The sequence below is a fragment of the Solea solea genome, chromosome 16, assembly GCF_958295425.1.
Source record: "Solea solea chromosome 16, fSolSol10.1, whole genome shotgun sequence".
NCBI classification, from domain to species: domain Eukaryota; kingdom Metazoa; phylum Chordata; class Actinopteri; order Pleuronectiformes; family Soleidae; genus Solea; species Solea solea.
This window is the reverse complement of record NC_081149.1, coordinates 22,298,304-22,312,276: the sequence shown is the minus strand read 5'-3', so window position 1 is coordinate 22,312,276 and position 13,973 is coordinate 22,298,304. Positions and strand designations below refer to the sequence as shown.

The following is a 13,973-nucleotide window of genomic DNA, read 5'->3' as shown; positions in this document are numbered from 1 at the left end:
CCTTTTGTCTCTCTTTAAAATGTCTCCGTGTTGCTTAATGCTAACATGTCTCCACGTGTTTCCTTCTTTCTGTTTTGCGTCTCTCTGTCAGGCCTTCGATCGTTCGGAGAGCAACGAGGTTGCCTTTGTCACCGAGCTGGTGAAGAAGCTTCTCATCATCATCTCACGTCCGGCTAGGCTTCTGGAATGTTTGGTAAGATAACACACACTTTAACTCCAGCGTTTACTTTTCACTGAAATGTTTAGTTTGTCCATTGTGGGCTGCAGCCGACCTGCCTACTCATATAAATACAAAAGGCTCATTCTTGTGTAATGAAAAACAACAATTAACAATACACTGATTTGCATTTAGCTTTGTATTACTAGAATAGGGGTAGTATTTTTGAAAAAGTGTGCTTCCAATCTCAGTTTCCCCTGAGTTGGAAAGAGTTAACTTCATTCTTTTCTTTGTTACATGCCCACCAGAGACACTTGGTCCTGTTAGCGTAACTGTTAGCGTAACTGTTAACAAAGATGGCGGACACTGTTTACATTCTGGGAATAAGGTCCTGTCCCCCTATGAGTGGGTCTAAAAGGGCGGAGTTAGCGTTATGAGATGAAAATACCTTTTTTTTGTTACGTGCCCACCAGTGACACTTGGTCCTGTTAGCGTAACTGTTAGCAAAGATGGCGGACACTGTTTACATTCTGGGAATAAGGTCCTGTCCCCTTATGAGTGGGTCTAAAAGGGCGGAGTTAGCGTTATGAGATCTTCATTCTTTTTTTTGTTACGTGCCCACCAGTGACACTTGGTCCTGTTAGCGTAACTGTTAGCGTAACTGTTAGCAAAGATGGCGGACACTGTTTACATTCTGGGAATAAGGTCCCGTCCCCCTATGAGTGGGTCTAAAAGGGCGGAGTTAGCGTTATGAGATCTTCATTCTTTTTCTTGTTACGTGCCCACCAGTGACACTTGTTCTGTGGCTTGAAACTGCAATGCTAACTCCGCACTTTTTTAGCCCCGGGACCTCATTCCCAGAATGTAAACAGTGTCCACCATCTTTGCTAACAGTTACGCTAACAGGACCAAGTGTCACTGGTATATGTATCAGGGGAATCTGAGGTTGGGAAGCACAATTTTTCAAAAAATACTACCTATTCTAGTAATACGAAGCTAAATGCAAATCGGTGAAATATTCCTTTAACAATTTCTTCCAAATAAAAATAATTTAATCCAAATTTTACACAGTGGACCTTTTACACCTACAAACATTTAAGCACTGTGGCGTATAACACAGCAGTAGAAAATCAAAACAAGCAACACTGATGTTTAGGAGCCAGTCCACGTCTGTCTGAGTGACAAAGGTATTTGCATTTAGATTAGAATTTGCGCTGCCACACTAGGTGGCCCCCCTTAATGCTCAGCTGCAATACAGTCTGACTCAGACCACGGTGGTATTTAAAGTTGGATTGTGTTTGTGTCTGTCTGTATCCCAGTGTCACCGTGTCTCATAACAGTGTATCCGTCTCGTGTCTTCCCTGCTGAGTTATGCCACACTGACATGGCTTTCGATGAGAAATGACAGCTGAGACCACGACGTGGAGAATTGATTTATTGAATTCAGTGAACCGATCGCACCCCAGTTTTCTGCATATCATTGCATTTGGATTGCAGTGTGCGTGAGATTCATTGCATGTTTTTGGCATCAATAGAGATCTGGCTTGGCTAAACACTCCACTGCAATACACCATGTCAGCTTTAGTGTCTGGCAAGGGCATGAAGGCTTTGCTGCGGCAGCGTGGCCCACTGCTGTGACATATTTCTTAATCCAATTCCATTTGGACACAGGGATGTGTCTTTCTTCTTTGGGCTTACGATAGCTGCCTCTTTTACCACAGGCTCAGAAATACAGCACGAACATAAAACCATATGTCTTGTCTTGCAGAGGCTGGTGCCCTGCTCACACTCTCCTGAGGAAAATATGATTTATTTCCGTCATTTGCTGTTTGTTCCGGGCCCTGTGTTCTGATCTAGTTGTTTGAGGTCACATAAACATGTAAAACATAACTTTTTTGAGTCTGAAACTACTAAATTAATTGACAACTATTCTGATCAATCAATCAGTTATTCAGTTTTTTAATGAAAAACGGTCTCTGGATTCTGGTTTCTATATTTGTTTTTTTGCTCTATAACAGAATGTTTAGTTAGGTTTAAGGTTTAATACACAACTATCTGACATCCTTTCCAGGAGTTTAACCCAGAGGAGTTTTACCATCTGCTGGAGGCGGCGGAGGACCACGCCAAGGAGGGTCATCTGATGAAAACAGACATTCCTCGTTACATCATCAGCCAGTTGGGACTGACCAGAGACCCAATTGAAGGTGAGAGGGAAGATGGATTAATTCAGATTTGATTCCCAAAATGTATTAACTATTAAAATGTATTAACTATCTGCTGTCTGCAATTTAATCCACCATGTGTTTGTCATCAGAGATGGTAAATCTTGATAGTTACGACAGTGAGGGACCACTAACACCTGAAACAGATGACTCGACGGAGGTGAGACATGAATTACTCCTTGGTCTGGTCATTTCGTCAATGCTCAGTCATTTTCCATAGTCATCCATCAATTTCCTATCTTTGCATATTGACAGTTTAGAGTCTGGCCTGTCAGATCTCACTGAAGATGTCTGCTTCATCTGCTAATGACTTGGCATACATCTGTTCATCCATCTAATTTAGCTAATGTATGCTGAAGTAGAACAAAAAAAAAGAGGATATCCCCTCCTTGAATTTCTGGGCGTTCCCCTGAACATTAGGCTTCCCTCCAAATGACTGATATCAAGACAAGTAGACAAAAAAAATGAAAGCAAAGGATGAGGCTGATAAAGAAATCAAACTGATTTTGTTGACACTTGCTAACACATGATGATGATAATGATTCGACAACCGTTTTGAAGCAGCACTGTGATTTTTCATCTACAGGGAAAGATCAGAGCAGTGAAACCACCGGGAGAAGAAGACTTCCAGACCATCAAGCTGATTAGTAATGGAGCATACGGGTGGGTAGAGCATTAGGATTTTTATGTTTTTTTTAAGCCTCTTTCATCTTGAAATGGTGAAGCCGATTAAAAAAAGGAAAAAAAAAAAGATTATGAACACCATTCTCTTTGCAAGTAGTTCTTTTTTTTCACCCTGGCATCACTTTCAATTCATTTCACAGGTGATGGAAACGTACCAAAACGACAAAAACTCAATTAGTTTGAGTTTAAATTGTTGTTCAGGTTATCTGATTGATGAAATAAATGATACTGAGCATTGTTACAAGTTTTAAAGGGAGTAAGTGCCAATTCGACACGTTCCCATTAGTGAAAAACCCCTTTAAACCCTGGGTTAAGCAGGTGAAAATAATGTGCCTCTGGCTCCACACAGTGCTGTGTACCTGGTGCGTCATCTGGAGACACGGCAGCGGTTCGCCATGAAGAAGATTAACAAACAAAACCTGATCCTAAGGAACCAAATCCAGCAGGCCTTTGTGGAGAGGGACATCCTCACGTTTGCAGAGAATCCTTTTGTCGTCTCCATGTACTGTTCATTCGAAACTCGACGACACCTGTGCATGGTCATGGAGTACGTAGAGGGTGAGTGTGTGTATGTAAATGCAGGAGATGCAGGATGACTCAAGTCATGAGTTCTGTTGCTTCCATTTTCATTGAAACTAAAATGGTCCAGAACCAGAGGTACCCATTCATGTCGGCAGCAAGGCTGATCAAATAATTATTCCCGCTGGCAGGTGGAGACTGTGCTGCACTGCTGAAGAATATTGGAGCTCTGCCTGTGGAAATGGCCCGCATGTACTTTGCAGAGACGGTCCTCGCACTGGAGTACTTACACAACTATGGCATCGTGCACCGTGACCTCAAGCCTGACAAGTAAGACGGAGCCGGAGGACGTGTAGTTTTCATCTATACTGTGAAGCTTATGTAGCTCATAATTAACTCTGCCGTCTTCATCCTTATTAGCCTCTTGATCACCTCCATGGGACACATCAAGCTGACGGACTTTGGCCTGTCCAAGATGGGTCTGATGAGTCTGACCACAAACTTGTATGAAGAACACATAGAGAAGGATACGCGGGAGTTCCTGGATAAACAGGTATCATGAACACAAGATGAAAATATTAGCAGACCTATGTACACACAGGTAGATACTTTTGATCTACGTACACTTTTGATAAAATGAAGTGTTGAAGGGGCTGTAAAATATGTACAAATGTGGCCATTTGTGTTCAAAACAGTCACTGCATTGCCCTCTTCTCCCGAGAATCAAGTCCTCTGTGGGTTTCCAGGAGATGATTTTAGACTGTGTTTATGCACATACCAATACTAAAACATAACTGCTCCACCATCTGTTTTATTTCAAAAACATTATTACAACCGTACACTATACTATACTATACTATACTGTGAGAACGAGGAAGAACTTTAGTTCATTTTGGATGAAGAGTAATTTCTTACCTGTCACGGAGAAAATGATCCACAGTTTGTCTTCACATTCCTCTTTGCTTTCAGCCGTCTACATTTTTCATGCAGACACTTATTTGAGAGGGATATTGATGCATTTCCAACCCATAGCTAAAGCTTAGTGTGTTTGGTTAACTCTATTGACAACCCAGGTGTCTAAGTGCTACAAGCTGCATAAGTGGGTGTGTGACAGTGAGTGGCCAGAGATTCAAATTAACATATTTGCCTTTCAAATAAGGCTTTTATTCAGTCGGCAGAGATAGACTGTAAAGAATGTTCCATGAGTTCATGCGTATAGAGGAAAGAAAAAAAGAGAGAGATGAGGGGGGAAAAGGGAAAACACTTCTTAATAACCCTGTCAACTGTAAATTGTGTGGCAGCATTACAGCAGTGCAGACACTTCGATCCACGCAGGTGTGAAACATCTTTTGATGTCTTCATTTCCATGCAAAGCACGAAAAAGAACGAGATGGTTAACTGTTGGCGGAACAATGGGCCAATATTTTCTCAGTTGTTACAATCATTTCAGGTTGAGCTTATTTTCGGAGGCCTTTCACTCAGCGAGTATGCTTTGAAACTGTTGTGCCACAAACACGTGATATTGACACGTCACATTTAGGATCAACGGTATCATTTTGAAGAAGGTAAAAAAACCTGTTTAAAACGATGGACTTAAAATTATTTTCTAATGATAAAATAGATGTAACAAAAAGGGATATTAAAAGTGCACAAATCTACAAGAGAGGCTTGTGTGTGATTTTCAAGACTCGGAAATAAACATCTGGGTTTTTTTTTTTTTCTCTCAGTTGTGTGGAACTCCAGAGTACATTGCCCCTGAGGTTATTCTTCGTCAAGGTTATGGTAAGCCAGTGGACTGGTGGGCCATGGGCATCATCCTGTACGAGTTCCTGGTGGGCTGTGTCCCTTTTTTTGGAGACACTCCAGAGGATCTGTTTGGACAGGTCATCACAGGTGAGGGATCAGAGATTTGTACCTCCCCACTTCCTACTTCCTTTCCTCAACTCTTAATCAAAAATGTTACGTCATGTTCTCCCCCTTCTCTCTGCTGTGTGCTGTAGATGACATAGTGTGGCCAGTAGGGGATGAGGCTCTCCCCGTCGATGCCCAGCACATGATCTCCTGTCTCCTGCAGAGGAATCCACTGGTTCGACTCGGCACAGGTGAGGGAGTCACGTAGGGCTTTCATTCTGGCTTTTTACCTTTTAGCTTTTTGGCCAATTTTATGTAAATTTAGGTGAAGATTTAAATGCATTAAAAAAAAGTATTGCTGCCATGTGCTTTGTTCTTCGTCTAAACTTGTTGTTTTCTTATGTTATTAGTTGTTGATAAGGTTGTGACTGACTTCTTAGTAAAATAAAGGTTACTTTTAGCTGATTCTATTTAAATTCATTATTACAAGCTTGGTTTGCATTCTTAATTTTAACACATGGTGTTCAGGTGGTGTTTTTTTTAATAATTAAATAATCATTGTTTCTTTTAATGGAGTGACTCCACACTCACACACTTCCCATTAACTCTTGAAATGCACTCCCTGAGGTATAGTACACAGAAAAACGTGGTTTGTATTTGCTGACCCAGAATGTTATCTGACAATTTACCGACGTCTTTACTTCCCCTCACTCTCTCGCCTTCTTTTATCCACCCTGTAGGTGGTACATTTGAAGTGAGGCAGCATTCGTTCTTCACAGAGGTGGACTGGAACAGCCTGTTGAGACAGAAGGCAGAGTTCATTCCTCACCTAGAGTCAGAGGAAGACACCAGTTATTTTGACAGTAAGTTTGACTTTGGATACCTTGAGCTGAGCAAACTCTCAGTAGTCACGGATTCTCACGCGTTGACCTGAAGACCGCTGTAACTTCAGAAAGGTAGTGAAGTAAGTGCAGTGTGCATTTGTAGACATGGATGTGTCATTTCACAGTTGTTAGATAATAGTGTGTGTGTGTGTAAGACTGAAGTCAGCAGACAGCAGTGCAGGCAGAAAGATAATACCTCTGTTCTCTGGATTTGTACCCATTTTCAAACGATCGCATTACCTCTCCTCATCAGCCCGCGCTGAGCGCTACCCTCATGTGCATTCCTACGACGAAGATGACACCAACGACGACGAGCCTGTGGAGATGCACCGCTTCTCCTCATGCTCCCCTCGCTTCAGCAAGGTCAGACCTGACAGTTGCCTCTGTCTTATAATGTATGAAGCATTAAAATGGCTTTTTGTTCAAAAACAAATCAGTGCACATGAAGTCTGACTAAGTCTGTATGTGGACCTGAAGGTGTACAGCAGCATGGAGCATCTGTCCCAGCTGGAGCACAAACCCCATGGTGTGACTCTACGGGAGCACAAGGTCCCCAGGGAGGAGCGGATGGCCAAGAGAGAAAGTCTGGGAAGTGTCACTCTCAGAGACAAGAGCTGGAGGACTGGATCACCTGAGATGTGAGTGCAAGCTACAGAAACCTGGAAAGAAAGCACATGAACAATGTTGAAAGAACAACATCGCTTGCCACTACTCCTCTACCGTATAGTTCTAATCTCTTTTTTATTTGCTTTTCCAGGAAGCGTCTGTCCTGCTCCGAGTCCTCCTTCACTGAGAGTGACTCCAGCCCACCATCGGGGGCCCGAAGACGTTTCTCTGCCCTCATGGACACACACCGCTTTGCCTCCCCTCTGGAAATTGACTCTGAGCTGCTCACATCCAGCAGACAGCCTCCTGTGAAGGCAAGGGGAACTTCTCTGGAAGGAGCCATGGGAACAATCTCCTCTCAGGGTGATCTGAGAGCGTACCTTAAAGACAGCAATGGGCACGCAGCTGGAGGTAAGAAGGAATGAGGCCCTGCAACATCCCGAATGAATCTGATCTGTGGAGGGAAATTTTTACTATAGGGTTTCATGTCTTTACTGTGTCACAGACAAGATTTTGAGGCCTGCTGATCCTGTGTTGCCTCTGCCAGGCAGTGCTACTGTTTTGGGGCTTCAAGAGGCACATGGGGCCCGCGGGGCCACCACTGACCTGGTGCTGCGGAGGGTTCGCCACCAGCAGCTCACCGCTGAGGGAGAAAAACGTAATTCACGACCGGGAACCAAAGTTATCAAATCTGCATCTGCCACTGCTCTGTCTGTCATCATTCCTGCAGGTAGAGCAACATACTGTACGATTATTGTTATGATTGTTGCGGGGTTGCAAATCGTTACTTATTTACATGTAACTACATGTGTTACATGAAACCTTTGAGTGCTTGACACGTATGTGCCTGATGTTAACAGCTGTGTCATCATTAGAGGACGTCTGGGAAGTGGAAAATGCCAGAAAACTGCACTAGCCTTTTCTGATTCATAAAAAGCGAAGTTAGAATGAATGTAACATGAATATTGATAGTGGTATCGTCCATTGTCCAGACAGACTGATATTTAACCCTGGTTTTTGTAGCACATTAACTGTGAAACCCTGTTTAAAAATGAATCCTATAATGTAACTTACACTCCGTCTATCCATGTCTCCGCAGTGGAACAACACGGTGCTTCCCCTCTGGCTAGCCCCATGTCTCCTCGCTCCCTCTCGTCCAACCCTTCCTCGCGTGATTCCTCGCCCAGCAGAGACTACTGTCCGGTGGTCAACGTCCTGCATTCTCCGATCACCATACATCGCTCCGGGAAAAAGTATGGCTTCACTCTCCGGGCCATCAGAGTCTACATGGGAGACAGTGATGTTTACAGCGTGCATCACATGGTCTGGGTGAGAAAACTGCTGTGCTTCTATTTAGCATGTTGATTAAAGAAACGGTGGTTGACCTATAAGTGGATAAAGAGGAAAATGTGTTGTGATGTTTAATGCAGTAGAGGAATAGAGTTACAACTAATGGAGATGCTTAATAATTAGGAGGTTTTAGAATATTCTTATAGAAATAAATAGTCTGCAACTGCAATGATGCTGAATTGGTGCAGGGTCTGTGTGTGTGTTTTTGTTATAACGTTACAGATCTTTATTTAAATTCAAGCCCAGATTTATGTGCTTCATCATATCTTACGACATAGAAAACCAGCATTTCTTTAGCTAAATCTGTCTCACGGAGTCATTCCTTCTCATCACAGCATGTGGAGGAAGGCGGCCCTGCCCAGGAGGCCGGTCTAAGTGCTGGTGACCTCATCACTCACGTAAATGGGGAGTCAGTCCACGGTCTGGTTCATACAGAGGTGGTTGAGCTCATCCTGAAGGTGAGATCTATGTATTTATCCGTCTGCTTATCTGTTGGTGTACAGTATCTATCCAGTTTGTTTTTAAATGTCAAGCCATCCACTTAATTCACATAAAATCTGTGCCTGACATTATATGATTAAAACACCTTTATATAATTCTGCAGAGTGGAAGTAAGGTGACCGTCACAACCACTCCCTTTGAGAACACCTCCATAAAAGTGGGTCCCGCACGCAAGTCCAGCTATAAAGCCAAGATGGCACGGCGCAGCAAGAGGGCAGGAGTTAAGGAAGGACAGGAGTGAGTTACTGCAGAACAGATGCATCCTGTTACAAGACAATATACTTATATAGCTGTATGTTTTACTATGCGTTTCATGTTGTTGTCCCACAGGAAGAAGCGCAGCTCCCTCTTTAGAAAAATCACCAAGCAGTCCAACCTGCTCCACACCAGCCGAAGTCTCTCCTCCTTAAACCGCTCACTGTCATCCGGAGACAGTCTGCCAGGCTCCCCCACACACAGCCTCTCCGCACGCTCGCCCACTCAGAGTTACCGCTCGACTCATGAACCCCCTTACTTGGGTCAGTCATAGACAGTCAACGACTCATGGTGTAACTGCAGTGTGTAGCTTTTCAATATAAACGGTTGTTTGTTAAGTTCAAACCATTGTTCTCTGCAGAGAACAGTTAGAAGGTGTCTGGGGTGTAGACAGAAGTTACACACTGGAGCTTTAAAAGCCTTGAAATCTTTGAATCTATTTTTTTCTTTTTTCAAGTTGTCAAGCATACAAAAATAGACTTACATGAGGTACACATGAGGCCCTTTTCCAGTATTTCATATATTGAATGTCCAGTACAGAAAAAGAGTGGCCTGTGTGCCTAGTACATAGTCCTCGACGTAGTCAGGTTTAACACAAACACATCCCTACTCTATTTTAAAGAGTAACTCTGTGTGCTTAAATACTGGTTTTAGTCGCTCTGCTACTGGTTTGGAGTGTTTAAAACACATACACATTTTATTGTGTCAAAAAGGATTCCCATAATTGAAAAGGTTTCAAGTTTATTTTCTCTCATCTCCACAGGCACCTCCTCCCAGGGCAGCTCCCCTGCATCCAGCACCCCAAACTCCCCAGCAGCCTCTCACCACATGAGGCCCAGTTCCCTGCACGGTCTCTCTCCCAAACTTCACCGCCAGTATCGCTCTGCACGCTGCAAATCTGCCGGCAACATCCCTCTGTCCCCTCTGGCTCACACTCCTTCCCCGACCACCTCATCTCCCCCGCCTCTCAGTGGCCACACCGTCGGGAGCTCCAACACGACGCAGATCTTTCCTGCTAAGCTGCACTCCTCTCCACCTGTGGCCCGGCCTCGTCCCAAGAGCGCAGAGCCACCCAGGTCGCCCCTGCTTCAGCGGGTGCAGTCGGCAGAGAAGCTAGGAGCGCCGATTCTGCCTTCCTCCTCTTCATCGTCCTCATCGCCTTCTCCCCTGACAGGCGGGGTGTCGTTACGCAAACACAGCCTGGAGGTGACACACGGGGACTACAGGAGAGAGTCTTTCCACTGTGAGCACAGCCTACAGAGTCTGTTAGAGATAGAGGGAGAGAATGGACCTGCTCCCCCGTCTCCTTCATCATCATCCTCCCCCTCACCTCCCATGGGGGGGGAGATCGGAGGCCTGAAGCCTGTGAGAAGGCTGGGGAGGCAGGAGTCACCACTCAGCCGTGACACACTGCTCACAGCAAAAGAGAAAGACACTCAAACCACAGCGTCTGAGACCAGTGGGTCACAAACGGAGAGTGTCGCTACCAAAGCTATGTCCAAGACCAATGTTATTGACACAAGTAAAGTAATATCCACTGCTGAAGTTAAAAAAACCAGTGTCAGTGCAACTGCAGTGGAGGCTAGTCCAGGGTCAGTATCCAGTACAGACACCAAGCGAGGTCCTGGGGACAAACCTATAAATATAAGTGCTTCAGCGTCTGAGGCAACAGTCACCAAGAGTAAACCCGCTGAGAAAATCTCAACTACAGGAGCATCGAGGACTGTTCAACAACAAGAGAGAAAGCAGCAGAGCACACAGACCGAGAGTGCAGCTGCAGCTAAAGCTGGGGAGAAGACAGAGGAGAAAGTGAAGACTGCTGCAGGTGTTGAAAAGAGTAACGCGCAGAGAGACTCGTCCTCAGAGCACACCAAAGCACGAAAAGGCACCGAGGCGGGAGATAAAGGAGGCATAAGTGGCAGTGATAAAGCACCTGAGATGACTAAAATCAAAGGTCCGGCGCCTCCAGTTCCGACCCAGGTTCAAACCCGCACTGCAGCTCATGTGCCGACTGCTGCAAGATCCAAAACAGAGAGAGTGTCCAGCAGCCACCGTGGGGTGAAGGAGGAGAAGGTACATTTGGAAGCCCTGGAGGAGAATCCCATGTCACCCTCCTCTAATGCAGCCTCGCCCTGCTCAAGCAAATCTCGCCCCATGTCCCCAGGGGACAAAGCAAGCTTCGTCACCCAGCTCACGAGTGTGGCCAAGACAGTGCTCGGGCCCATAAAAGGAGGTTTACAAGAGGGAACCAAAGTCAAAGACAGCTCCAAGACGAGCGAGGAGAAGCGCGGGAGCGCCGGGAAAGCAGAGGCGTCGTCTGGCGGCGGACGCCGTGGGCCTCAGACGGCAAACTCAGCCGTCGCTGACAAAGGAACCAGTAGGAGTGCAAAGCATCATTCATGATGTAAAAGAGAGAGGGGGAGAGAGACTAAGGCTTTTTACTGTAGCATCATACTGACATATCATGACTCAGCGTGAAGGGGAGATACAGAAACCTGGAGAAGTGACACCAAACAGACAAAGATGCATCAGCTACTGTTGAATAAATGTGCGCACATGGTATCATAAAGCAGGCGTGTGTATGTTCCGGACGTCCATCTCAATGTGTTGTGTCTACAGTTTTTTTTGGGGAGTAGAAAAAAAGGCATACATGTATGTCTCAGTGCATGTCTTACATTGTATGTGGAAAATTGAAAAACCTATTTAAGTGAAAATGATGACGCGGACCTTAACGGTAGTGAACACTGTGAACAACATTTCAGCTGACCCCAGCAGATAAACTGTTAACGACATGTTAAAAGAGCAGGATTCTGTGAACAGGGGCATTACTCAAACTATTTCAGAACAGCTCGAGTGCCATCATCCATCATTTAGTTCAGCTCTGTGTTTCCCTCAAGTTCAGCTACTCAAAGGGATGCGGGGCGCAGGAGGATTGGCCTCGTATCATGTAGTGAATAATAGAACAAACACACACAGGAGAATGGAACCAGACACCACAATGGTTGCAATCAGACGGTGAATCAGCTGGTTTGCGTCGGATAAATACGTGTAAGGGCTGATTTTCAGTGGGGTTAGACGTGTGGGTTGAGGTTGGATGAACTTGCACAGGGACACTATGCAATCTGCTCGTTATGTCAGTGTCTGTACTAAGTTTACATTGTGTAATAGACAAGAAGAGCAGGACACGTGGAGGACAGGGGTTTGCAATAAGCCAAGCAAGCTCGTTGTGTTTTCAACGTCTCCACTGATCGTGATAGTGAAATGTGCAATTACTGTATACTGTTTTGTATATTATAGGCTACACACGAATACAGTGTGCTGAGAGTGATGCGTGTGTAAAGAACATTAATGGAAGTAGCACTTAACACAGGAGAAGATTAGGAAAGCTCTTTTATTTACTCTTTTCTATTTATGCAGAGGTACAGTTTATTGTATAAGTGTGAAGGAAAAGTGCCAGTGTTTTTATTTAGGGATAATGTGATATTTTGTTGAGTTTCTATTTTACATTTAAATGTTATGATACTAATATGCAATCCATCAGTGCCCAGTTCCATAAAACTGAGCGTCAGTGATGGTCAGTGACACACAGGGAGGCCACGCGTAGCCAGGAGCGTCATTGTGCTGACGTCTTGTTTGTGCTTGTATGACAGGAAAAGTAATCTTGCCATTGTTGGACACCAGGCTCAGAGCTGCTGTCTTAGACTGCCACCTTGTGGACAACATCACGCGACATCGGAGAGGCCCTGAGTCTGTGGATCTTTCCGTTTATGACATTGTGAGTCTGGTGCATAGTCAATTTTTGTTGATGAACACATTTCCGTTTCTGCAGTCTGAGCTTATTTTACACATTAATGTTCTAGTATAAGCAGACACTATTGACCATTTAACATCAGTGATTTTGTGTGTAATGTGAAATGAACTGCACTTTATTTTGTCTGATATGTTTTTCTTACATATTTATTTTATATTTTTTTATTTGTTGTATTTATTGAAACCCTATCTTTTTTTTATTATTAATTTAAATATTTTGTATGTCATCGGCTAAGGAATCTCTGTTTTATGACTGAAATGAGTTATTTATGAATTTTAAATCTAATGAGAAACTTACCAAAACTGTATGGCTGCCCCCTTTAGTGCCGGTGTGACTGTCATTCCATAAATCTGAAGTTGTGCTGTTGTCGTCATGTCCATCTGTGTCCAAGTGTTTGACTTTTTTACAATAACAACTATCTCTGACTGTTGTTCTTCATTACATGGTTACATATTAGACAGCATTGTGAAAAACTAATGCAAAAAGCCTACAGTGCAGATATGTAATAAAATGCAGCGAAACTCCTCTGTTTGTCTCACTTTTTTACTTCTACTGCTAACATTATAATCCTAAAAGTAAATTCATATTAGAAATCAAGATTTCACAACATACACAACACATTAAATCTTTTCTTTCTGATCAAATTTTTGATTTTTGATCAAAAATGATAAAGGTTACACACCAGTTATCAACAATGTTGTGAATTAATTTATGTCAGATTATCAAGAAAGGATTTCAGTTCTTGTGTATTTTCAAGAAATTCTGAAACAAAAGATTTATACTGGGGATTCGATTGGAGGCCAACAGTAAACCTTTGCCCCAATAATGTACCTAAAGGTACAGTGTGTAACATTTTGGAACATTTATTGGTACAATTGAATGTTGCACCTGAATATCTCGTTAGTGAATCTCTACAGCCTTTAGTTATCATCAGAACTCAAAATATGTTTATTTTGTCCATTGTGGGGTACTATAAAAACATGGCATACAAAAGTCAAAAGGCTCATTCTGGTGTAATAACAACATTTCATAAAATCAGGTGATTGTTAATTGTTAAAAGAAGAGTAATTTGATCTTTTTTTATCTCCAATTTCTGCCAATTGAACATATTTCATCGGAATTTTACACACTGA

At 43.6% G+C, this 13,973-nt stretch overlaps 1 protein-coding gene across 4 annotated transcripts in view; it reads left to right on the top strand.

Moving 5' to 3' along the window:
• LOC131475452 (microtubule-associated serine/threonine-protein kinase 1-like) overlaps positions 1–13,367 on the top strand; it is a 45,845-nt gene extending 32,478 nt beyond the window's left edge. For 3 of the 4 annotated variants that reach the window (XM_058653584.1, XM_058653583.1, XM_058653586.1), the window contains 19 exons: positions 92–193; positions 2,229–2,361; positions 2,472–2,539; positions 2,966–3,042; positions 3,413–3,621; positions 3,774–3,912; positions 4,003–4,135; positions 5,310–5,475; positions 5,583–5,684; positions 6,174–6,296; positions 6,571–6,680; positions 6,795–6,955; positions 7,075–7,334; positions 7,429–7,653; positions 8,023–8,252; positions 8,609–8,731; positions 8,878–9,011; positions 9,105–9,292; positions 9,793–13,367. In XM_058653584.1, coding sequence (XP_058509567.1) covers positions 92–193; positions 2,229–2,361; positions 2,472–2,539; positions 2,966–3,042; positions 3,413–3,621; positions 3,774–3,912; positions 4,003–4,135; positions 5,310–5,475; positions 5,583–5,684; positions 6,174–6,296; positions 6,571–6,680; positions 6,795–6,955; positions 7,075–7,334; positions 7,429–7,653; positions 8,023–8,252; positions 8,609–8,731; positions 8,878–9,011; positions 9,105–9,292; positions 9,793–11,432 — 4,323 coding nt within the window. In that variant the 3' untranslated portion in view covers positions 11,433–13,367. The remainder of the gene's footprint in view (positions 1–91; positions 194–2,228; positions 2,362–2,471; positions 2,540–2,965; positions 3,043–3,412; positions 3,622–3,773; positions 3,913–4,002; positions 4,136–5,309; positions 5,476–5,582; positions 5,685–6,173; positions 6,297–6,570; positions 6,681–6,794; positions 6,956–7,074; positions 7,335–7,428; positions 7,654–8,022; positions 8,253–8,608; positions 8,732–8,877; positions 9,012–9,104; positions 9,293–9,792) is intronic. The other variant, XM_058653585.1, reaches the window with a different exon arrangement.
• The last annotated feature ends 606 nt before the right edge of the window (positions 13,368–13,973 follow it).